We start from the raw sequence: 26,873 nt of genomic DNA on the forward strand, positions 1-26,873 counted from the left end.
TTTTTGGATCTAGTGAACATAAGCAACGACGCTCCAATTTGCATAAACGTAATAACGTATACAATCAAGGTGTTTACAGCATTGTTCTGGGAAATGAGGGAAATTGAAACGTAATTGAGACGTTGAAAAGAGAATAACCAAGCGTACAAATACTTTTTGGATCCAGAGAACGATAGGCAACGAAGCCCCAATTTGCGTGGTTCCATTTTTCAGGGGATTCGAGACCGCTGGTCGGTCGACGCTGACGTCGTAAATTCAATCTCGAGGCACAAAGGGCAAATTAAATCTTTGAAGGAACCCACCCGGTACCCCTTCTGGCTTATATTTGTGCAAAAAGTCGGTCACGCATCGCGAGGATTGTCGTGGATCGCGACTGTTGCAGCGCGGCCAACTATAGTCGGCCCGTGAAACGCTGTTCCACTTTGTACGCCACGATTTGTATTATTAATCCCGCCGTCTTCCGTCGCTTACGCGAGTAACTTCTGTTCAATTTTCAATTATCGGCCATTCTTCGCCACGAGGAACGCCTCGCCACGTTAATCTCCCGTGGAAATAACACCTGAGTCGATCAGGTTCGATCGACGGATCCGATCTTGGGAGCTTACGCGGAATTTTAAGCATCAGCGTCCTCGATATTTCCCTTGGATCGCCTCGATAACAAATATATAATAATAAATCGTGTTTCGATGGAGATTATTTAGGACTTAATTATATTACTTTCCATCGTTAATATATTTCTCATGAAAATCGAGCTTCGTTCGCCGCTGTTCTAATAAAAAAATCAAAGCGGAGCACCTTTTCATCTTTTAGTCCGACAATCGCGTTCGATATTGACCTGTCATGAAACGTTCTCCGTCGACATTACCGGTGGACGAGGCTCCCGCGATTTCACGAGAGACGAATTAATTTACTATTTTTTTTATATTTTATATTATTGTTTTTCAACGATCTTTACGTCTTTACAGTTCTCAATCGCGCGACTTTATCGACGAGAAAAATTAAAAAGGAGAACTGTAAACGGTCGATTCGAAGTTAAAAAAGATTTTTCGGCCGACCAGCAATGGCTCATTCATATTTATCGAACGGTCTGGCGTTCCAATTACCGAACCCTGTAACTGACTGAGAATGTTCGATCGATCGTGCGATTGGAGACTCTTGGTTGCAGGTACCGTCATCCTATTCTTGTCTGGCCTTATACGTATGCAGGCGATCGCGCGCGCACGTGTGTACAAGCAGAGTTGAAGGGTGTGGTGCGCTCGATGCGCGACTTATGATATTTAATAGCGATTAAATCGTATTAAACTTTCTTACAATTCTGGAAATAAAAGTATCGACTTTCGGCTTCGATGCGGGGAACGAGAGCAACAAATACCAAACGATCAAAATTCCAACTACCAACAGGTGTATATATATTTAACTAAATATTGTCGACGCTTTACATTCCATGGATACACAACATCTGGTCCCCTTACTACAATACCTATATTCACGCTCTCGAAGAACCACAACAGAAATTTTCATAGATATTCTCGTAATTACGAGTACGTTCTAACCAAATTAAATTTTACCACGCTTGAACACCGCAGAAAAGTGGCTGACATACTCTCTGTTAACATCATTTAAATGTTTAGACTTAATGTTCCTTCCAGAATACTCGTTCTGAATTATTTCACATAGAACACCATCGAACCCTTATAATAACCATTCTTTACTAGGTATCTCCTTGTAATTATTCACAGTCAGTCTCATACTTCATATCATTCGATCTTTGTTACGTAACTATACTTGTATCTCTTTCTGTATTAATGGGTATTTAATCAGTAAAAATCGGAATATCGGTTTGGTACCGGTAACGAGTCCCTGCTCGTCCAGCATACTCGCACTCGATCCAAGCGTGAATTCGTACGAAACGAATTCGCCAGCGGATTTAATTAATCAACCAGTTTAGCGCCGAAGTATTAATTATCAAACGTATTCGCCGCCGGCGAGGGTGGATGACGCACGTTTCTGATTTGCACGCGTCGACTGCAGTGCGTGTCGACCCTCGTAGCGCGTTCATGCACCCTCCGTCTACGCAGACCATAATCGCGCGCGTAAAAATCATCCGTCCAACACAGACGTGCACAATCTTTAGACTGAAAACAATGCATGCAACTTGAATCAAATAAGCTTGATCTTCTCGGAGCAACACAGGATGGCCCAAACGCGTTCATGGCCGCAAAACACCGAGAGAAAAACTTTCAAACGACGCGAGTGAAAATCGTCTGTAAAAAAAATAGGTGTAAAATGGGGTTAAAAAATTGTAGGTATCTCGTAAGATTCGTTCGTGGAGCGTTTCTCTCAGCGCGAAGGGGCTGAAAGGGACTAGGGGAGGAACGAAGGCCAGGTTCCGGAGCGTTTCGATTCCGATTTCCTGCGTTTCCTCGCACGTTTCACGGGCGGAAGCCAATTCTCTTTCGGCTCGACACATCGAACTAAGCATTCCAGGTACTCGTCGCGATGGAGAAGAGAACGTTCGCCCCTTCCCCGGGTCCACGCTACCGGTAATCGAGTAGTGCGTGAAAGCTTTATCGTCCAAGGTGCAAGGCTCTTCATTCCGTTTCATTCCATTCCATTGCATCGCATTCCAAGCCTCGAAAGCATCGGGAGAGAGCGACGAGACCCAATATTCCGCTCTTTTTCTTTTTTTTTTTTTTTTTTTTTTTATTTGATTTTTTTCGTTCGTCGTGCCCGTCGATCCGATCGAGAGTAACGCTCGCCCTCGATACGTATTCTATCCACGATGCGCACAGGTATCGCGAGGCGTTCTATTATCCGTATTTCGTTTGACTTTCGTCGCATTTTGTTCGTGACAGGGGCACAACCAGTAAAGCGGTCCAACATCGAACATCGCAAGCTTGTGTGTATGTTTTTTTAATGCCTCGTGCTGATGGATATATGTCGGGGGATGTCGGGGAGGTCTGTGTCCGGCGCCCAAGGCCACGGTGTGGTACATACAAAGCCTCTGTGAACATTGTGCATTCGCGATCAGTGGAAGCTGCGTGAAAAAGGCTGGAAGACACACGTCTTCCGGACAGGAGTTCGGGATAGGGCCACGGATCATGCTTCGGCCGTGTTCGTCGTGCATTCCGCCCTCGAGATATCTTCGTACGAATCGAAAATCGCATGCGGAACAACCGGGAACTAAATCGTGTCGCGATTGGGAAAGTTTCGCGGAAATTCCAGGAGAAAATTCGATCGATGAGCGAACCGCAATGTAAACTCGCGCTATTACGGCGACCGATAGAGATCGATGAGACATTTCTAGAGGCGATTGTGTATGCGTGAAGCGTGGCAGATTGTCGGGAAAATACGTGAGTCGAAGCGGGCAACGTGTTTCCCCCGTAAACGTAATTATCGCATCGTCGTGCACGTGGGTTTTCCAGTTACGATTCTCGAAGGCGGATAGTCACCGGCGATTTGCGACGACGCGGCCGAATATTCGCGATCGGGAGCAAGCGGAGCCGCCGTTAATTATTCAGAGACACCGATTATAGAATTTCGAGCCGAATTCGGCGGACGGTCAACGACCGACGATCGGAACCGCGGCTCTGCTCGCGAACACACGAGGGATCGGAGGGTTGCAGCTTGTGGGTTACGAGGCAGTACATGAAAACAAGGTTTAGGCAGGTAGAAAACGTTCGGGCCGAGTCGCGAGACACCCGTTTGCTTTTTATACGAATTGGTTGACACGAACCAGACCTTGAAGTCTTTCGATAGACACGACTTCTGTCAAGGAACGTTTTTACCCTCAAGCACACAAGACCTTTGGAAAATGCGTGAGAAAAGTTCCTGTGTTCTAGCAGGTGTTCCACAAGATAGTAGCCTTAGTTCTTGTTAAAAAATACTGAGACCGCAACCTTAAAAGTGGGTCTGAGAGACCCATTTGTGTCTCCAGGTCTCAAGGAAACGGAAGACAACAAAATGATAAACTATGAATCATAAAAATGTATATTCCCAACAGTGAGTCTTTTTTTTTGACTCTTCTGTACGTTTGCGTTATGAAAGTACACTATCCCATTAAAGGTTAAATCGTTGGCGTATCGATTACGAAAAAAAGACGCTCGAATCCATGCAGTACAGTCCGCGATACAAGCGATTGAAGATGGGTCCGACAGACCCAGTTGCGTCTCCGAGTATTTGATCGTGCGTGCTCGGGGGTTGAGGGTGTATGGTCGCGTGACTCGGCCCGGCGTGGATCAGCCGGGTACAGGTGGTATCCGATCAGACGTATAATATATAAGAAAGACAAGGTAGAGAGGCAAGAGAAGAACTCACCGTCTCGTCTTAACGCGACGATAACGGCGATAGTCGTTGGCGTTGACGTCGTTGGGGTCGAAGCCCCTTCGGTGCTTGGGCGGCGAGGACATGGTCGCAGCAGCCTTGGTACCGTCCAAGACCGCGTTCAGCGTCCCGGTGGTATTGTTGATGCCGAATGCAGCGCAGCTGTTGACGGCGATGTGCAGCGAGGCGAGAGGCGGCGGCGAAGGCGGCAACTGGGCGGGGACGAGGCCGGATGCCGAGATCGCGCGTTCCGGAGTCGAGTGACACCGACAGCCCTGCGATGCTGGCGCTGCTGGCTCGCCGATTACGAGGGTCCGATCCCCGTGACCGACGTGGCTCTTTGGCACCGCGTTCAGCTCGTGCCTGCTAACCCTACCAGCTCCCGGCCCACCCATTCAAATCCTCGATTGTCGCCCGTTCTCACTCCACCTCTATCGCTCTGCCTCCGTGGCTGTGCTCCTCTCGATCTCGCGCCTTCTCTCTCTCTCTCTTTATCTATCCCTTTATCCGTCTCCGTCTTCGATACCGTCCCCTTCTCTGTCCCTCTTCCTCCTCTTCCTTCCTCCAGCTGTCGTCTAATGTCCTGCGGACGCGGCACAACTCGTTCACGGAACCGTCCAGCGGTCCTCTCGACTCCTCTCGACCTCATGCACCCTCCACTATCGTTACACGTTACGACAAACCACGTACACCACTGTCGAGCCACCCATTCGCCAACGACTCACGCACGTGCGATCTCATCCGTTACGAAAATATCTGACGAGCCCGTGAATGGGGAAACGAGGGTGGCGTGCGAGAGGAGCGATCACCGAGACAGAGAGGCGGGAACCAGAGAACCCTGACAACGTGCACCGTCTACACCAATGTCCAAACACCGTCTCTTCCTTCCGTTCCGCGACCACGCCGACTCACTCCGCGCACCACCACGAATACTCTCGCCCTACGCGATTTCGTTGGATACCGCCCGGTGGCAGCACCGGAGAACGCGACGCCGGAAAGAACCAGGTGCAAAATCACCTTTCCTTACAAACGTCTTTCGATCGAACGGAAAGCCCCGACTTTACTTCCTTGCGGACGTACCGCCAACGCATCTCCGGGATCTACGAAACACGCCGGATCCAAATGAACCTTATTTTTCACCCTACGGTGTCCTCCACGGTGTTCAGTTTATTCTCGTTGCTTCGTCCCTGCGCGAAAACTATTTCACCTAGGGCCTACGAGAGCTCGAACGCGGTCCTGGGTTTCGTAACTGCGTTACCTTTGGAGTCTACCGACCGGTGACCATGCAGCTCGTTTTCCATAGTGGAATAGGGAACAGTGCACTCGAAAAACCCTAGCGCCTCGTTTCCCCGAACAATCTCCATTTTCGAAACGTGGAATAAAACTTTGCCTTGCCTCGTTGTTAAAGATTCTCGGGGGTTCGGAAGGTTAATGATACGCTTTGATCCCCGTTAATAGCGTTTAAATTTGATTAGAAAGTTGCTTCCGGAAAGGAGACGGGTTCGAAGAATAAGAGAGATCCAACGTGGTTGGAAAGAGCAATTCGATACCGATCGGATTGAACGAAGATACCAAGTTGAAGAGGCGCGCGCATCCGATCAAGGAATCGCTCGATGTCGCGTCCCGTGTGTCCTTAATGAGGTTCGAGTCAGCTTCAGGAAATACCCACGGAATTCTGATACGGACTAAACGACGTTCGCGAATCCGCGAAACCGTACCAACTTTACCCGATTAGTTATCCGCGAATTCGATACCTTCCGCCCCTGATCGCTAATCGTCCCTCGAGATCGATTAATTTTCATTACGTTTCAAACCCGAACTGTTCGAAACTCGAATAAATACCGACGCGTCAAAAGAGATACCATTAAACGTAATTATAGAAAGCGATGGACGTGGAAGGGTGGATTGAAAGATTGAATTAAAAAGTAGGGTAATATTGACGCGACCTTGAAACGTTGAAAGTTCGCGGATAGGCATGCAGTGAATATTTGCGAAGAAGCGAAATCTTGAGAGATTTAAACTGTACACGGATAGTTTTGCTTTCTCCCTCCGGAGACGACTGAAATATTTAATCGTTAAACACGTGAACTAGCCGTCGGGCGGTGGGAGGCGAGGGGCGATTCGAACATCCATTTACACCTGGCCTCGCGCAGACACACGGTGGAGCGATTAACCGCCATCCGCGCCTTCCTCCACCCCCTAAACGAAAATAAACTCGGTTCCGAGGGGCACCGCGCGGTGGCAGCACCGAAAAGAAGACACGAGACGGACAGAATATAGCATTAAGTCTACTATGAGAGGCACCAGTACATATTCAGGTTCCAGCCCAGATGCAGTCGAACGTGGAAACAGTAGAAGTATTAGCATTCGCCAACACGCGAACGCTGCTTCTATTTCGACACATTCTTATGCATCGTGCATACTTTTGCCTTCGAAAACGAGGTAAGGAAACTTTTGTCTCGTGCCAGGCGATTGATACTCCAAGGGATACTCTATAAATTAATTCGAGCACTCTAAAAATCTAGACCAATTAGACCCTCTTAATACCTACGACCGACTCGATACCAAGTTACCAAGATCGCTTTTCAAAAGGATTAATTCGAGCGAAAGGAACCGTATCGTCGATGGAGGGGGTGCAGAGCGAATATGTAAAAACATTGAAGCGTGAATGGTAGCCCTCTCGAGTGGCGAGGTTAAGAGGCCAGGGCCGAATTCGGTATACGTTTTACAATCAACTAAACGCAGCCCTGGAACGAGCGCCGTGAAACCCGTTTCTTGTCTTGTGCCAACAAGGACATCGCTTTGCATACGATTCGAGTGCGCCTCGAGGATTTTACTACGTCCCTTCCGGCCGACAATACCGCCGCAGCATTCTCGGACGCAAGCAGTGCATTCAACGACATCCTAAGGGGTCTCGACAATACGCGTTGCTATTCGCGTTCGAATGGATGCACCACGAGAAGTATCCAAGTAATAACCGACAGAGTACCAGCAGCCAACATCGCGACCCAAAAGTTGCACAAAGGAGCTCGACTCCTTGCTGTACTCGAGACGATTGCACCGCGAGACAAGTAACGAAGCGCGCGAGAGAAAAGTTGTAGTTGGGAAGGTCTGGGTGAAAGCGAACTATCGCGACGGTGAGAGTGGTCGTGGTTGGCACCGTTAGAGAGGGCTGGCGAACGTCCAGTCTCGTCCGCTCGAATTCCCATCGTGTGGAAGACGTATGACCACGTAAACACCACTGTTTTACTTTCGCGGAGATCGTTCACATTCGCTGTTTGGGTTTTGCGTCTGCACAACCGAATTTACGCCTCCGTTTTCCCAGAAAAAGACACCTTTCGTTGCTCTTGGGACCAAGAAAGATGGCAACGATTCATCGCTGCAGTTTCATCGTTCGTTTCGCGAAAAGTAGGGGTCGGTTCCGCTTTGTTCGCTGCTCGTTTTCGATGTTCACTTTGGCAGAAACGAGAACGAAAAGAATATAGTCTTTACCGTGGACGAATCGCCCGGGACGATCGATCGAAACGAAGAGGTGTAAATTCGGTTGGCGTGCTCGGTTTCCCGCCGAAACTTGTTTTCCCGCGTGGTGAAAGGACGTTCCGCGAGATGGCGGGGGCGTAGCGCGCCACGAGCGCGGGTCAATACCAGAAAACGAAGAAAGGATCCAGTTTCGTCGGCACGCTAACCTCGATTCCGAGCGCGCTGCTCGTGCGCGCCGGCTCTTAATACAATAGTTCTCTTGCACTCGATCGGGGAAATTTCGAAATCGATGCGCGTCATGTGCCCTTGAACTGGACGATTCGAACCGTTACAGAAGCTGAAAACTGTTACGCCAGTTATGCGGCGATATACCAGGCGTGTTCCACCAATGGGTAACCATTTTAAGGACCATTTTGCAAGCAAATCGAATATAGAGAAATTGCATTTATGACTTTCTTACTTGTACAATTTTCAAAATGTTTTTCTTTAAAACGGATCACTCGAATAGAAACAAGTTTCACTATTGAGAGTTTTCAGTCATCCTGTAGAAGGATACTGGTTTATAAAAGTTTGTTTAAACGGTTGCAGAAAATTGGAAAAAACACTTTTAATGCGATAAAAACAGTTCTCGTATCTATCGTATGCAGTTCCCGGTCGAATATTGGTACCTTTTGATCTTTTCCATTGTGCTTCTATACATATATTCATACCATAACTGGACGGGTGAACCGCATTCATAACGTAAACTTCTCCGAACTCTCGATCCTCTACACATAGGATATCGTACGTTTATATGACAATGAAAGTATAAATTGCAATAACTGTGCTCGCTTTCCAGTAAAATTATGCACGTGCTTGAGGTTTCGATAAAAGAGCACGCGTAATATTCGCTATTGGCAGCAAAAACGTACATAGTTTTTGGCACGCGTGTAATTTTGTTAATTTTGTAAGGGTGAATTAATTTTAACCTGAATATAGTTTCTAAGATATGGGTTTTAATGTATGTCTGACCATATACGGTATATTTTCCCTTGCTACATGTCTGACCATATACTATCTACTTCCCCTTGCTACTCCTCGTTCTCCAAACCTACGAGCCGATCGTAACTCGCTTTATTTTGACTGCATCGTTCAACAAGAAACTTTTTCGAACAGAAGTTACTCACAATAACAATGTATATTTTAAAATAAAACACCTGCTACGTACGATGGAGAAATTACCGGAACACAGTTGATTTTGCAGGACATTTATGCAACACGAAATTACTGTTGTTTTATCCTTCGCCCGACATTTCCATCATTCATTCGGATTCCGTCGAAACGCAAATTCTAATCAGGACGATATAGAACGACACGAGGCGGTGATTATTTTCGGATATCGAGGGAAATCGAGGGTCTTTCGCATTTAAATCTCGCCCCGCGCGGGTCACCGGTTCCAAACGACAAGCGTGATCGAATCGCCAATTAATTTCGCTCGCGTTATTTGCGCGTTCGTTTAAACAAGAGCCACGACCGATCGTACGATAAGACGACAGGCTGAAATAATACTTTAGAAATTCGCGAGTCGACTCGCGGCTGCTGAGATTGATTGTTCTTTGCAGCTCACTTTGGAAACGAGGTTTCGAAGTCAACGACACACGGTGGTGTTGGTCACGATACTCTGGAAATTCCCGCCAAAATTTCGTCGAACACGCGCGTCGAATCCTCGAGTTTGAAATCGAAAGGAAAGTAGTTCGAACGATGGGGGACGATTTGCCAGAGTTCGGACGATACTTTGGACGAAGCGAGGTCCGAAACAAAGGTTTCTGGGTGTCGAGGGACTCGTCCGAACGACACGAATCGTGGTTAGAAGATCCTAGAGAGGAGGACAGTTCAATTTGCAACGCACTCTGAGAAGAAGATGGCTCGACAACACTCATACCAATAACAGTCAAACTCGGTGGGATCCGCGGTCTTCTACCCACCCGTGGTCACGTGACCGAGCGATCAACGTTCGGATTAAGATGCGTGGGTGGCATCCACGAGAGGCGACGATCAGCGCAGGATTCTCTCGCGTGCCAGACTTCTCGGTTGACGTCCGCGTTGGACGTCTCTCTCTCTCGCTTTGACTTCCTGAAGAACCGTTCCTCGGGATTCGAGCAACGAGTGACGCGAATGGTAGCACGGCGTCGGTATGACTGACTCTCTGCTGACCCGGCGTACACGAGCTGGCTTGCGGCAGCCAGCAGGCGTATCCGTGGTTGGTCAGCCGGTCGGTCGACCGTTTGCCACCGATGGACTTGATCCGATTCCCGACTTTTGCCTTACGATCGATCCCCGCTGCAACCTGCCTTCACCTGGACGTCGATCGGTTCGATCGCGGAACGTTACGAGTTTAAAAATAACACGGTTTACCCCTAATCTCCTCTGGATGCACCATACGCGTCACACAACTCTTTCTCGACGACAGAATACGATGACGATGATTATACAATTACGTATAATTTACACAGAAGATACATCCATCTCAAATACGCGAAAGGAGACTAGTTACAATGGTGATCATCGCTATAAACTCTACGATATACAGGACGTATTTCATGTACTGGTTTATATGCATCAGTTATATGGGCTCTCTACTTGATCAAGTATAAGCAATAATTAGAAAGGAGTCAGCATAAATTTTTGCGTTTCTTAGCATATAAGGTCGGTCGCCCGATGGCTAGAACCGATCATGATTATGCGTTCTCTGGAATTTAGAAGAAAAATCCACGATCTATATGCGCCCTTCAATATGGAGAGTAACAGGTGTTTGAGAACGGACCAGAGAAAGCAAATAGAGACTTCTTATTTGATGTATTTAATCTCAACTATTCTTGAACTTTGGATAAATGGGCTTGGCTGAATTTTCGTAATCGATCGGAGATCGATTTGACGCGGTTTGACCCTTTCCTCGACGCGTGCATTCGTGTCGCGAACCTTTGCAAAGGCGTAGGGGCCAGCCGTTAAGAATTTGTTTTCATCGCTCATACCTGTGTGTCGCGTGTTACTCTCGTATCCGAGGAATTGGGTCGACCTAACAGGGGCAACATCGATTCCCGAAGAAGGTCGCCAGGAAAGCCCCCGAGGAATTCATTTTGGATCAACGCGTCGTTTCGGCGGTTCCTTCCTAGAGGGACTGCCCCCTGTTCTGGTCTTCCGTTCCGGAAGTCTCGTGGACACACGAGGACGCGATAAGCGAACCAAACGCCGACCTTAATAAACAGTCGTACCGATTGTTTTCGGGGAAATTCCGCGATTGAAATTAAGAGGGATTTCGAGATGGGCTTTCTCAAAGTTTGAACAGTTCGACGGTGATCTACGCCATTGAATTTCAGGCAGGGACTAAGTAACACATGGTATAGGCCAACGTCGGCACGTAACAGAAAGTTTACCCTGGGGGCGGCGGGTTTGTGGGACGGCCGCCTGCAGGGCGTCGCGGCGCTCCGTAACCGTGTGCCGCGTGTCGCCGACCCCAGTCACCTGTTTAATGCCCCGTGCCCCAGTATTCGAGTTTGTCGGGCATGCACGACACACTCTGCGCATCGACGCTGATACAGAGAGATCCTACCGATTAAACCACCCACGCTCGGATCTAACCAGACACCAATTACATACTTTTACCCCCAAGATACGCCGTTTCATCGATGCGTCAATTCTTTCACCCCTAAGACAAATTCCTAACAAATAATCATTAAAAGAATGTCAACACTCTAGTTCTTCTAGACCTTGAGTATTGTTCCCCTATTATCTCACCCACATAGAGTATGTATTGAAAGAATTCACCACCGTAGAACTGGACAGTCTCACTCCAGTTACTTGTCATCACTATGACCGAATTTTGTCGAGATTATTGATAAATTGTCTTGAGATTCTACAATTAGTATATTCCATATTCCAACACTTAAACGTCATTATACAATAATTGTATTAATCGTATTCTTATCTAAGCTAACCTGATTAGTCTGGACTTCTTTAGCGGTACTCTGTATTACCTCAAAGGATGTACAAACCCGTAAATAAATAATTTTCTACAAAGGCCCAACACATCGGCGATCGAACGTTGAAATATCGTTTTGTAAGAACGCCTCGAATATTCGAAATTATTTTACGCCCTGCTCTTTGGATGCTTTCGTTTCGCAATTAATATATGCGCACAGGTACAAGCGTACACGCGTATGTGGTAATTATGAAAGCGTTGCTCGGGGAAATATGGAAATAGCGAACAATCGTACACGTTCCAATTTCGCTCGGTGTTGCACGGTTGGCGGCGTCGTAACTCTCAATGGGTGCCAAAGCAGCGAGAATCAAGGTGTTTCTCGGCCGTTACAAACTACACGTGCTAACAAGGCTAAGGCGAAACCATTGACAACCCGCGTACAGGCTGACACACATCGAACGTGTATTTCAACCCCTTGACGCACGATTTAATTTCAAATAATCATTCAAACGCGTGCTATTTAATTTTGTTCAAATTTGTTCGTACGAGAAACGGCCACGAGAAAGAATAGATTTGTTTTACGAGCACCTCGTGAATGTAAAAACGTGTTGATTTTAATAGATAAGTAAGTAGCCTCACTTGTAACGAGCCAGACGCGTCGTCGTGTTATTAATTCGCTTATATTCTTTAACGTGTTTGTTACGCAGGTAGAATTAAAAGTGCACGACGCATGCGACGAATATATGAATTCCTAAGGAGGCAGCAAAGTGTAACGAAACTGCTGTTATTAAACCTAACCCCGATTCTTGGGAGAAAATAAATGGTTTCCGATGCAGAACCGTCGAATAAAGTCCTAAAGGGATCGCAAAGTATCATCGTGATTTATTGTCAGAAAAGAAATCACGCCTAAAATTACGTCGCATTATTTACGAACCGTCGAAAGAACATGGACGAAGTATCGGTGGTGAAGTCGAAATAATATCGCGGGAAAAACGACGAATGATGTTTCTGTAAACCGTCAGTCTGTCGACGATTAATATAATGATCAACAAAGGAGCACGTAGCACGCGTAGCCAGAGTAAATGCACAAGAATGTCCGTCACAGGGTGCACGAGAGGGGAAATATCGCGATTACCAGCAGGCAATCTCCTACCCGGGTCAATACTGTACAGTTCAGTTGCCCCTTTTTCTTTCCTTAACCGGTATTCATTAAATTCTCGCTCACGACATTGTTTGTTCGAACAAAATATCCTGAACACACACGATAATGTGTTCGGTGGTAACCGTGGAGAAACAGCGCAAGAATCCCGCCATCGAAACGGAAATTACAGCGAGCGGAGCGTTTCGTATTGTTCCGAGAACAATTTTAAGAAATTCGTCGAAAGGCTCGAACGATGTACGAAGAAAGCCTCTTTCGAAAGGTGTAAAAAAAAAAGCTGTTCGAGGAACGCGCGATCCATTACGCAGGTAATTTCACGAAACAATCGGAACAGTACGGAAGCGATGGAGTGTCTAGGACAGCTGCCAGAAAGTCACTTGCCAAATTCCCAACGAAACTGAATGAAACGTACCGAACGATGTTCATCGTGAAGAGCAATCGACGCTTGCACGAAGATTGAGCCAACCGCAAACTATCCAATCAATTGAAACGCGTATGCCAGCTGGGTTTGTTCCTCCCACGATTCGAGTTCTCTACGATGAACGTCCGTGAAATCTATCGGACTGTCGCGCGGTTAAACGCAACGCGAAGCAAACGTTCTATGTAATAGTCGCGTTCAGGCGATCCGTGAGAGAAAAGTATAATATTAGGGGGGCAAAGCGACATCGAGCAGTCGGGGGATTATGTTTCGAATTAACGTCGGATATCCCCTCGAGGGTCTGGCCTTTATCGTCTCGGATTTGCGGAAACATTGGCTGAAATATAACCAAAGCTCCCTGGGCTTCTCACTCGACACTTTCCCTAACATCCCCACCCACGCTATTCAAGACCCTTCAGGCTTAATTACCCCTAACACCGAGATTCACGCAACGCGCCATTTTGACGGGTTTCAGGCACCGTGTTTGAAATTGCGGAAATATTTAATTAAAGAAAAATTAATAGGTATACAGTGTTTGTGAATCTAGCGAATGGAAATCGATACTCTAGTTTCGATCGTAATTTTTCTTTTTTTGCATAAAATTGATTCGTTTGGTAGCAGGCATTAATTCTAAACGATAAAACCGGAAACCCTCGACAGTGAGCTAATCGATTGGCTAATACTTATCATAGCGAAAAGATGCAATCTCCTATCAATGACAACATACTAGTCTGTTTAGCAGATAATGTATTTTTAACTAGTTTTAGAAACAGGTCACTTGTACCTATGTAATTATGTCACTATGTTTCTTAAGTGGATCAATGGACTCAGCTTGTGAGCCTGTGATCTGTATTTTCAATGAATGCAAATGCATAACTGTTTTCTAGATTATTAAACATTGATACTACGATTGTTATCTAGCGTTTGCATTGCCGTCGACAAGGTTGGAAGCGTCCTTTATCGGTTTCCCAGAACCCGGCGTCAGATGGCAGAAGCTCCCTGGAACGGTATCGTGCATTCGCTTCCACCGAATTCTAATTTCTCTAATATTCTATATTTATCTCAAGTTTAAGGGGCATCGATGGCTCCAAAAGATCGAGCACCGTGTGAAAAAAATTAAACGCGGACGTCGAATTTCATTTTTCTATGAAAATATCCACCAATATCGAACATAGATACTTCCATCGAAATCTCCCATTTTTCAGAAATCGCCAAAACACTTTTCTTTTAAATAAAATCTACGCTGGTACCCATCCGTTTTGTCGATACAAGTTATCTTTATATCAGGTTGTTCTGTATGAAATATCTGTGTCCCCAAACCACGGATCTAAAATTGGACTCTGCGGTCTATTTACGTATTTATTGTCCACGTTGCATTTGGGATTGGCTAACAACGCGAGATTCACGTTTGCCTAAGAGAATTCTTGTTAAATTCGACCAATTTACTTTTAAATTCGAATCGAGACGCAATGGATGTATATAGTTCTTTAAAAAAGCTCACAGAGACAAACGGTAGAATTGTTTTTCCTATTCGGTTGCATGCGACAGTCAAGACAGTGCTTAAACGCGAAGGTGATGGAGAAAACTGACCCTCGATTCGCGATGGCCGACCACGACCTCGGCGTAGCGTTCGTGACTCTGAGTTTACGACGAATCTTATCGAGATTGACGAAGGTGAACCTTACGTTCAAGAATAAAATATACTAGAACGTTTGGAAGCTTTGCTTTCTAATTAGCTTATAAAATCTGCCATTTAACCAACCCAATATTCCGATCAAATATTCAAAGAACACTAGCCACGATTAAAGTTTCGTTTCTTAGCAACCTATTAGAAATCTATCGTAGAGTCTCGGTTTGATTTCGTTTGGCCTAGCTTTGCTTTCTAATTAGCTTATAAAACCTGCCATTCAACAATGGACGAACCCAATATTCCACGTATCGAAAACACTAGCCACGATTAAAGTTTCGTTTCCCAGAAACCTATTGGAAATCTATCGTAGAGTCTCGGTTTGATTTCGTTTGGTCTAGTTGGGAAAAGGGTTGAGCGTCGGTGCGTAAAGCCATAAGGAGCGACGACGAGTGCGTTGATCGTCGACGATCGATGGAAAATTCTCCGGTTATTTGGAAAACGCGCGCGAAAGAAGCGTTATCGCGTGTAGCGGGGCTAAAAGAGGTCGTTCGAAAGCAAAAAAAACCGGTTACCTTTTCTTGCGCTCGGGAGATATCCGTCGACGGCGCGGCAACATCCTCATACCGAGAAGAGCGCCTCTCATTCCAGCGTGCATCGTGATTAATCATTCAGGGGAAGTTACGCCCGGACAAGTTCAACGTAACTTTCGACGCGCGGAGAGGGCCCATTAAAAATGAGGGGAACTGAACCTCCGGGAATCCGTCTTTACGCGAGGACACTCGAAAGACAAAGTAACCGGGGATGGAACGCCATAAAATATTCCCGGACAATTTACGAAAGGAGGAACGCGGATCTCGAAACGTCACTCCTCGTGGCGTTCTCATTGCTCGAAACACAAAAGAAACGACGGTGGTCCTCGGTGCTTTTCGTCGTGTACGATCGTTTCGCGCGCAACCGTAAACTATCGACACTTTTCGAAACTTGGCGCGTCCCCGATAATCACGCGATCTTCGATTATCGCGAAGTCGCGAGCAACCGGTTCGATTCCCGGCGGCGCGTATCGCTCATCGGTTTTCCTGCGCCTCCACCTCCTCTTTTCCGATTCTATCTATATCCCGCCCTTAATTCGCCAGTGACACTGCTAGATGCGCCGCTGAGACGCGAGATTTCATCCAGCATTTCCCGAGCAACCGAGCAATTGGGTCGAATTCGGAAGACTGCGCCCCGCGAGAAGGAAACATCGAATCCCAGGTAAAACGATGAACTCGTTCGGCACTGGCCGACGCTTCGAGCTCCAAAATTCCTCCACGATTCACGAGTGGGCGTAGAAAGACGGGAAACCAGCCACAGAGGCCTTGAAAATTTTTGTCAACGACGCACGCTGCTCGAAAAATTATATTTCACCTTAAAAGCGCGTGAATAAAAAGAAAATGGACTATTATTAGAACTGCGATTTTGCTTAATAATTTCTATATTATTTTATGTTGAATGAAAATTAAATTATTTCATTGAAGAAAAAAATGAAATTATTATTATTAACATTTTGAATCGTATAAATAAGTGAAAATAGGAACGATAAGAATAAGATTCGCTAACTTTAAAATTATATAGCGTGAGTTTAGGTAGTAAGGGGATGCAGTATAATAATCTTAACGTGTTCGTATCATTGAAAAGCAGTTCTATGAATATATCGTCGATGGAACTAATATCCACGTGCGATTTCTCGCGTCTAATGCTTCCATCTATATTTGAATACTCTGTTGATGCAGCGTCTAAACGAACCCATTGAATCTGAGAAAAAGTCAATCGCAACCGAGGCTATTTGCCAAATTGCAAATTCTATTAACGGGTCGCTATGGCCAAGCTTTGTTCCGTTCACCATCGCCTACGAAACGGAACTATTCTCAGATGCTCGTTCCTACGGACACTTTTTAATAATTCCAAGCATACAAAACCGAATATCAATTGTATTAATAATTAAAGAGCAATAGTCCCCGAAATCCGGGCGTAGAAGTTGCATAGCGTACATTATGAAGCGGTTAAGATTTTAATGGATGGATAAGGATCGTAATGGACTGAGCTAATCTTCCCCCGTGGAGAACATGCATAGAAGTTTAGCGTCTCTCGGTATGTCCCGGGTTGCCTATAGATTTCAGCTTCCGCGAACCCGTAATGTTCGACCGTCACGAAACTATCCATAGAAGCCTGCTTCCAAAAGTGCTTCCTCGAAAATTAACGAATCGATGGCCGGAGAACAACGTGCACGAACCATCCCGAGATTCCCAGCTTGCGATAGTAATAATTAAAATTCTTCTCGAGCACGAGCCGAGCAACTTCGCGACACCGATTTATCCGTAGTTTGTTTCTGCTTCTCCGGAGCAACAGTTCGCGACCGATCATTTACGATTCACTGGACAGATGTTGCCTCGCGTTAAACCTTTGCACTTCAACAACCAATTTTAATCAAAGAATGAATATTAAAATTTCTTCATTCGTCTCGTTAATTAGGTTTGTGTAACTACAGATCAATCTTAAATCTAGTCTAGCGACGCTATTGAAATGCAAAGGGTTAACACTTTCACTGCCATGTCATCCATGTATACAATTAATTCTCAAGTTGAAACGTTGAAGGAAATAAATTTCAATAGGCTTTGTAAATTTTAGCGAAGTTACGAAAGTAAACAATTTTAGGATTTTCGACTGGCAGTCAACGCGTTAAAGCAACGAACGATAGAATTTTGAGACAACTGCTATCCTGGACGATTGAAAGTTTGCTCGTTTTAAAATTATCTAACAAAAATTCCTCGTTCGTGAAAGCCTCTGTATGTAATTTCTTTGGTTTGGTTTTTGGTAAGAAATTGACAAAACGGTAGTAGGTAGGTCGACGCAAATTGGAGAAATAGGGAAAAAATGGTGAAACGTTTCGCGACAGCGACGGACGGCCCTGAAATATTTGAATATCTGTCGGGGTGTGGGCGGTGTGGGTGCTAGTATATTTTGGAAACGAAGGTAATGCTTGGTCTGGGACGAATCGGCTGCGGGCGAAACGCCAGAAACTACATTTCCCGTGGTAAATAGGGTAGACGCGTTCGTAGCCGCGATCGCCATTGATAAACGGATGCGATTCAAGGTTTTGCGATTCATAAGGGTCGGTGAATGTCGTTTAAGGTCTCCGTTCACCCGATAAATAAGGGAATCCTCGACGTTTCCTGCGTTACGTCATTATGTAAATTGCACCTTGACCTCGAGTCGCGAAATAATTTACGGTACACGAACTTCCGAAGTTTGTCTAAGGGGTGCGAACAAATGTTTGCAAACCCCAGCTCAAGACGATATCGTTAGACGGCTGAGTACTTAAACCAGTCACTCGCAGGTTTCGTTGAGCAAACGAATCCATACGATGGCCAATTGTGGCGAGCGCGAATTGCTTCCGAGGATTCTGCCAATAAATTTCAACGAAACGACCTTCTATAGAGGAAATGCCTGTTTGGGGGAAAAAATATATTATACAAGACTGCAAGAAGTAATTATGAAACATTCTCGAAATTCTAAACGAACGTTCCAAAGTAGATAAACAAGGGGATGTCGTACGATGGTAATTTCTGTGACGGCTATAATGTTTCCAAGTTCCTCGACCCTGGTATTTAAAGCACTCTGTGCAACAAATGCTGTATAGAGAAAACGAAAGCCGTAGTTACGCGTAGGGAACAGTGGAGCTTTATTAGTCTTCCCGCTGCAGAGTGTGGTTTTACCGAGAACAAGTGCGATGCATAATGCCTGCTCACGAATCAAGCTTTTATACTTGAATTCCAGTTTAACGTCGGACACACAATTTACTCGGTTTCTGTTCGGTACAGTACGATTAGAAAGCAAGACAAAACCTCTGGCGAAAATAGAAAACCAGTGGATTTCTCTTTTCGGTTCCGACGCGTTTACGAACGTTCTAAAACGCATTTATTCGTCAAAGTGCTTAAAAATATCGAACTAATCGATTCGTTGATTTTCGATGTTTAACGTTACGCTCGAAATGCGTTCGTGAAAATTAAAACCGTCTTTCCAACGTACATACGTTGGACGAAATATCTCGCGTACGAGACGCGTGGTTCCCATCTCGATGTATGAAATTTCGTGCAACGACCCGTGACGCAAAATAAACCCCGTTATCAAACAGTTACTCGCGATTAAACCTACCCAAACAAACCGTTTCGCCCGGGGTTCGTTTAAGAACAACTGTTTACCCGAAGCTCGCAGTTAGGAAAATAACATCGAGAAAGTTTCCGACTATGGACTAGCCGCGTATACGAAATACAATTGCCCGAAAGGAGGAAATCAGTACGTGGAATAACGGAATAAAATACTGCTCTGCGCGTTGAACAAAGCACTCTCAACTTTCTGTGGAGTTTATTTTAATTAGAGACGACAGACACGTTCAGCAGCCATATTTCAACGCTTTGTAAGATTGTTTTTCATAAAACAATGCAAAACGAAAATTTTAATACTACGTTGTAGCGATTAATTTCGAAACATCTCCATGTCGGAGTAAAAATAATCGAAATTGCTGCATAATCTCCCATTAAAATTTTTCCGAGGGGTGGTCGAACACCCTGTATAGCTGCTGAGATTTTTAACGAATTATGCAGTGTCTACTATGCATTAGATGTAATAATTGGTCCACAGTGCGAAATACTTAACAAAGATTGTTAAATATTACTTCTCGTTTTACCATTTTACTTGAATATCCTTCCTTAAGGAAATTTCAAATTGTCAACCGATTGGGGAGGTATTGGTCTTTGTCGATTCGATAAAATTTGATATGGTGATGGAGGGGTCTCGATATGATAATCGTGTAGAACGTCTAATTAGCTCGGTCGCGGAGACACGCCACGAAGCTGAGTTTAGTGCAACGTTCCCCCATTCTGCGCATTCCCGGCGTGCCGAATTCCAAGCCAATACCCATTCCCCGACGCGTCGACAGCCTGCGTCCTAACTAATCCGGACACCGACCAGCGTGAGATCGCGGTTGAACGTTGAGCTCGTCGCGGGCCCGTCAAGAGGTTAGGGGATCCGAAATTTCGTCAGGTGCGCGCAATGACGTTAACCGCATGCAGTCGTTGCACGGATCGATCACGCAGCCCGCACTGCGAAAACCCGACGCTGCCATGCCGGCTCGAGAACCGTTTCGTTTCTTTTAAAAACGCCTCCCCGTCGACCCCTCGACGATCTCAACCGGACCCTCGGTGAATATTGGGAAATCTATTGCTTCGATTGCACCGTGCACAGACTACGTCAAACGCCTCAAGGTCAATTTATATTATCCGTGAATACACGTCCCGTTTACGACAGGATCAAACAGATTCAGACGAAGGCGTTCCGATCGGTCAGTCACGATTAAAATCATCTATGCTATCAGTCATTAGTCTACGAAACGATGTCAGTTCAAACACGTTCCAACGATAGAACGAAAGATCTATACCTTTCTTCAATTCACCAACTGAATTTGTTGGAAACGGAACGTGTTACAGCGGATAATATAAATCGACCTTTAAGGTCAGTGACTTGCTTGTTCGTGACTGACCGATCAGAATGCATTGAATCTGAATCTGTTTGATCGTGTCGTAGACGGAACGTGTTTGAACGGATAATATAAACTGATCTTTGAGAGTAGATCTCGAAATTGGGATGGATTTAACATCGATCCCGAGAATCGTCGACAATTATGTCGTTAAACGTGCTCTCTGAAGGATCAATTCAGCGATCTCGTCCACGGCGAAAGGGTTAAGAGCACCGGGCGGAGAAAGGGTTATTTTAAAAGCGTCGAGACTCTGCGAAGCAGGAGCTTTTGTTACGTAATCGGTCGTAATTGCCGCGTGACGACGGTCGCTGCGACAAAGCGAGCAAGACGACGGTCGGGGGCTGTAACGACCGCTTTCGAGCTCGTTCTCGTGCATTTTGTTCGCGAAAAAGGATAACCTAGCACCCCGATCGTTCCGCGCCGGACAGTTTTACAATTAGTTTTCCAAACTGGTCGCGGTTCCCTCGAACTCCTCGTTCGACAAATACGATCGAGACTCTTTTACAGAGTTTACGCGATCAAACGTAATTTCAGCTTCTACTCGCGCCACAACGACAGCTATTATCCGCCACGCGTTCGTAGTTTACCGCTCTTTTACGGGAATTTTATCCGTCGCTTTAACGCCGTTTCGAGCGTCCTCCTGGACTCGGAGGAACAACTTCGAGAGTACTTTGCCCTGGCTCGCGTGCCCTCGAAATCTCGCGTCGAATCAACCGTACGAAATTATTCTAATCCCCGACACGCGCTCGTTTCACGTTACGTTCTAAATCTAGATGGAACGATCCAACCGCTCCGACATTTTTCCCCTGTCAAAAGGCTACGGCGAGACGTTCGAAAAAAAATTCATCCAACAGTCGATGTCCGGACAAGACTGTCCCGCTTGGAGAAATTGGTCCATCGTGGGCAGGGGGATTCGAGTATTTTTAATCGCAGACGCTCGGGGCCAGCCGAAAATATTAATAACTTCGTTCGCGAGTGTCGTCGCTAACGCAACACGTTTATTTTCGAAATTTCGCCCGACAACGAACGACCGACGATTGCTTTTCTACGAAACTGGCCACCCCGAGGGGGTGCATTTTTGCCCCGAGTTGCGTTACTGCAATTATATCGGGTGGCGCGATTGAGCCCGCGTCCGCTCGAATCTCGATTTCACCCCCTGTTCACGGTCGCGGGTAACGGCTGAGAGGGAAAATTCATCGATTCGTATCCCGTGGTCGATGGTAGCTGGAAAACGGGGTGTTCGACCACTCGAAAGGGAAGAGGAAAAAACAGCGTGGCGATTGTTTAGCGACGATGCGCACGCTGGCGCGAGAAGCGATGCGAAGCGAGGCGAGGCGAGGCGAGTGCGAGGCGAATGGCGCGATGGCGGTGCTCGACGGGGGGGTGGAGGGCGTAAAAGCGGGGCAGAGGGATATGTCGCAATGCGTCTTGACGTCACCGGTGGGACGTCGTTGGTGGGATTCGCTCGGTGGTGGATCGGGCAGCGCAGGGGTGGCGCAGGACGAAAGAGGGAGGAACGGACGCACGTGCACCCGGTGCATCTACGTTGCTGCGACCCGCCATCTGTCGAGAACACCTCGAAAGCGACCCTCGACGGTTCGTTCGCTGATAAGACCCGATTTTTCCTTATCGATTCCCCCCTTTCCTTTCATTGCGTTCCTCCGCATTAACGGGGTCTTCCACTCTAAAACGCGATTTTTTATGTTCTCTCTGGAATCTTTTTGTAAAGAAATTATGCAACCCTTAACCCTTTGTCTACCAAAAGCATCTAGAGACGCCTATGACGTTCAACCTGTGCGTTGCTCAAGGCATGACAAAGTTTACCACGCGTAACTTGTGCTTGCATCAAAATTGGAGGGTCAAAGGTACAATTCTCGTGTAACGATTCTAAAACTGAAAAACAGGGGGCTTGCCAATGAACTCATCGTCGAGGCAAGCCTATCAGGCCCCGAGACGTTTGATAATTTTTGTCGTAGAAGCTACCCTTGCGACTCGAAACGGAGTCGAGGGTGAAATATTCAGTATCCGGCAAGGTTTGCCCTCGACGGGAGTCAGAATGCGCCAACGTCGAATAATTATACACGGTGCTTTGTATTCTTGTTTACCGATGCATCCACGGTACCATGCGCTGCACACGCGCAGTAGGTTAGAATCCGTCCGACGACCTACACACGTCGCGGCAAAGCGATAGAAACGAACGAACCGTGCAACGATAACGGATAAATATAAGTTTCACACGGCCTAGGCGCGAACCTCGAGGCGTCCGGAGCGCCGAACAATTTCGAATTACGTACTATATTTAGTCAACCTTTGACACACAAGACCCGTAGAGACGAATCGCGCGTTCGCCATTAATTCGACGGCTTTGAAATTTTCCGGCTGAATATTTCAAAGCGACCACCGGAACAGTGAGTTCTTCACGCTGACTCCCTAAGCTGGCTCTCGACGAACTTTAACGATACTATGAACTTCTAATCGGTGGCTCGGTCCCTGGTCGAGTTCCTAATCGATCAGAGACTCGAACGAATTGGAAACATCCGAGAGAAAACGTCATTTATTTATTTATTCAAAGGGTTACCCATCAATAAAGAAAGAGATACTGAAATTTTACGATTAGTTAAATGTAATGAGAACTACTCGAAATAGGGAATTATTCCATATTACAATATTTAAATGTCATTATACTATCTAGATTTATTTTCTTCAACGTCTGATCTTGAGAATTAATCGCTTAAGCTCCTCGGTAAAAAATCATGTCACATGGTCGACGCGTCAGTCAATGTGTTAAACTAAATTGCACGTTCAGGCTGTGTTAACAGTTCTCGCCGGGGCACGGGCCAAAACTGGCTCGAGGATAAGAGGGTTCATCTTTCCCTCGTGTTTGCCTCGATGAATACTACATACTCCCTAAGTTTAACGCAAACTTTCTCGAACAGGCTGTGCAAGTAATACAGAGAATAACAAACGAACCCTCTGGAAAACGAGCTATTAGACTTTTGCATGCTCCGGTAAGAGAAACTACCAGGTTGTAAAGAGGCCACTCGCGCGGTGCCCCATTAAAATCGACCCCCTTCGAGGAGTTTCGAGTCGGTTCCCGCGGCGTGAACGTGCTCCGACGGTTTCGCTGATCCCGCCTCGGGCTTAATATCCCCCGAAAAACCGATCCGAATGAATTATTGTCGTCCTATATGAGAGCCAGCGAGTCCTCGGTATTCTGAAATTACGTCTTCCCGAACGATAATACCTGGGACGTTTCTCCCTCGCTCGCGGAAGATCGATGATCTCGCCGCGTTTCTCGTCGCCGGGGAAACTTCCGGCGAAGGGAATTTAAGCCGACGAGGTCGTTCATCGCGACCTTAAAAGACGGGGCTATTTCTGTCCCGTCCTTTCTGCCCCGCATGAACGTCCGAGATGAGAAGTTTACGAACTTTGCGCGGTCGACCTTCTTCCGTACGCGAATCGGGGTTAATCTTCGGCCGCGGGAAACTTCCGGAACGCATCGTCCAACACGATACGCCGCGACATCGACGCGGGATCCAGCGACGTTACGAAACGCCGCCAGAGGAGATCGTTATCGTTCCGGCAAAGTCGCTAATTAATCGGTGCTTCGACGGAAAACTCGCGACGTAATCCAGCGGCCGACAGGAAAAGACCGAGGACAAACTTTCCCAGTTAACCGTTGCGATCCGTTTTTATCAATATCCTAAGCTCAACGTCCGTGTAACGCTAGACGATGTAATCTCGTCTGGTAACGCGGTCGATAAACGACCAAACGATCGAGAAACCTACGGACGCAGTCGAGAGAGCAACCCGTTTCCGGCGCAAATTGTCTATGTTCCTTTTAAAGGCCTTTACGTCTTTGTTCGCCGGTAATTGGCCTCTCTACACCATGTCAATTGCCACTCGCGTTCCGGTCTAATTTTAAGAAAGGAAAGCACGCGTGTGCCCCGCTGCCAATTAAAGGGAACGAAACGATGGCTACGCGGGACGTAATCAGGCCTTTCGCCAACCTACCACCCTTATCGAAATCGAGACAAACGGAGACCTTTCTTTCCAACGAAGCAATAGCGGCTATCACCCGTTGATCACTTATTTATTTACTATTTTTCCATAATTATCAACGCACGAAAGAAAATAGGTTCGACGTCGTTTAATTATGTTCTCTATAATTTCAACCGTGCTTTTGTAAACATGTAACTTCGTTTCGCTGGTACGTTTTAACGAGACCTCTCGTAGCTTTGAAAATGTTTTTAAAGCGACAACTTGTATAATTATTTTTAATTATCTCGTCGCAATATAATTTTAATATTCTTGGAGATACGTACGACGCTCTGGACGAGACTATTTTAGTTTATTGTTAACTTTTTCCAACGTACACAAGATGCTCTTTGGATATCCAAAATTTTGTCAAGATCACACATTACGATTCGAATAATGCATCCTGTTTGATACAGTGGAATAGTGATATCGAAATATTCAAATAATCGCAATTTAAAAATATGTATCGCAAATTTTCGATTTACTTTCGCGCGAAGAACCGTTTCCTCCGTGGTTTATGATTTTCGTCGCTGTGTTAAGAATAAATTGACGGAACGAAGCGCCGCGGTATAAAAGAGACTTTTTTATATATGAATTTGCATAGAAATGTGTACAGGGTCGTTTGAACGTCGTATTGCCCTAGGCCGTTGAACCCTCGACGCCGATTACGTGGTTGCATGAACGAATGCGTGTACACGATCCCGTTTTGAAATGATCGTTCTAACGCGGCCTTAAAAATGACCTTCGTGAAAATTGCAGCGCTCGATGCACCTCGATTATCAAACTTAAGTGGATTATCGAGGCTCAAGTTTAAAATAATAATTGTTTTAAATCACTGGTGGAAACAGTGCCCAAATGAACACACGTTGTCGAGGAGATTCGGCTGGGTTTCGGTTATCGGGGTTTCCGTGTTTCTGCTTCTTATTGGCCGCGATATTTTTAAGTCTAAAGGGGAGCATCGATTTGCCGGTGCGTGTCGATATCGACGAACTCGGTTTCGAGGCGGCCACGGACAAAAGCAACCTTTATTCACCGCGTACCAACGACCGCGCGCGTTTCCACGCGGCTTCAAAAAACTTCCCGTTCCGTGCCAGCGAATGCCTCCCGTGCATCCGTATTGCGACACGTCCGCGAATAAAAATAGCCGCAGGCGCCGATAAACGCGGCTGGATACCGGTTGAAAAAAAAAAAAAGAAAAAACTACCTCACTCGTCCAGAAGATTCTCGGAAACCCCTAAATAAATAACGTGCCCGTGGCATCGATCGACGCTAACGGTTGCATTCCGTGGTCAAGTGGGAAAACAAGCAACGACTGGAGTTCGTCGATTCGAATCTGGACGATTAAAAGCTTCGTCGAGCCTTCGAATCGAGATTCCGATCGATGAATCTCCAGAGATCTCTCTGAGACTCGAAGAAGAAGATTCGACGCGTAAACCGGTGGGGGGTAGAATACGAGAAGGACAAGCACGGAGGGTGGTCAGCCTCCCACACGCTGATAATACAGAATCGCGAAGGGCGATTAGTTTACCGAATGCATCGCAAGAATTCCGTTGGTTCCGTATTGAGGCTAGTAGATGGCTCCACCCACACCAGCCACGCCGACTCGATACACGTGTGTTCCACGATTCTGTGTCAGACTCATTCTACTACGTCGGCCTCTCGCCACGATTTTCCCCTCGATCGCCACGTTTATCGCTAATTCAAACCACGAGACCATTTTTGCACACTTTATTCGCCGATCGTCAACCTTGTAAATGGCATTCTTAACCCTTTGCACTGGGAGACTTTTCTTCGATCACCTACTACCAAGTTCTTACATTCTTTGCTTACGTATTTTGTCCTATATAATCACGTTGTGTTTCCTCAGAGGGTGCATTCAAATTCTTTGTCCCTTCAAAGGGGACAGCCGAGTGTAAAGGGTTAAACCTACTTAAATCGATCGTTTTGCAACCTACGACAAATGTGGACGTTTGGATAGCCACTGTATTTCATTCTAAAATCTCCAGTTTCTTTAGAGCGTAATTCCTAAATACGCTGTATTTTTACGCGCGGTTGATCGTTCTATTTTGCTATCGAAAATGTCCGCGGCAGGCTACCGGGAAGTCCATAAAACGCTGGTGGTTCTTCCCCTCGAACTCGCGCGTTAAATCAAACTAGATGCTTCGCGATAAAAGTTAAAAAGCCCCAAACGATCTATTCCTGAGCTAGAACCTTGGTGGAACAGTTGCTTTATCTTGGATATTTTCTATAAGATGGCTTCGTTGGAAGGGTGAACGCCCTCAGAGAAGACGCGTG

General features: G+C 46.2%; 2 protein-coding genes across 8 annotated transcripts in view; both read right to left on the reverse strand.

The window, feature by feature from the left end:
• Shaker (potassium voltage-gated channel protein Shaker) overlaps positions 1 to 26,873 on the reverse strand; it is a 172,136-nt gene that overhangs the window by 109,255 nt on the left and 36,008 nt on the right. The window lies entirely within an intron of this gene.
• LOC143342802 (uncharacterized) lies at positions 1,020 to 10,229 on the reverse strand. Its single transcript, XM_076767057.1, has 3 exons — positions 9,768 to 10,229; positions 4,318 to 4,906; positions 1,020 to 3,004 (listed from the first exon to the last, which is right to left on the reverse strand). Exons 2-3 carry the CDS (start codon positions 4,716 to 4,718, stop codon positions 2,914 to 2,916), a joined length of 492 nt encoding a protein of 163 aa, XP_076623172.1. The 5' UTR covers positions 4,719 to 4,906; positions 9,768 to 10,229; the 3' UTR covers positions 1,020 to 2,913.

This window comes from Colletes latitarsis, chromosome 6, assembly GCF_051014445.1.
Source record: "Colletes latitarsis isolate SP2378_abdomen chromosome 6, iyColLati1, whole genome shotgun sequence".
Taxonomy (NCBI): domain Eukaryota; kingdom Metazoa; phylum Arthropoda; class Insecta; order Hymenoptera; family Colletidae; genus Colletes; species Colletes latitarsis.

Bases quoted from the DNA above. Each gene is read 5' to 3' on its own strand.
- LOC143342802 (XM_076767057.1), bottom strand. From the start codon at position 4,718: ATGGGTGGGCCGGGAGCTGGTAGGGTTAGCAGGCACGAGCTGAACGCG. The intron at 3,005-4,317 runs GTGAGTTCTTCT...CAATGTTCACAG, and splicing joins CGTCGCGTTAAGACGAGACG to AGGCTTTGTATGTACCACAC.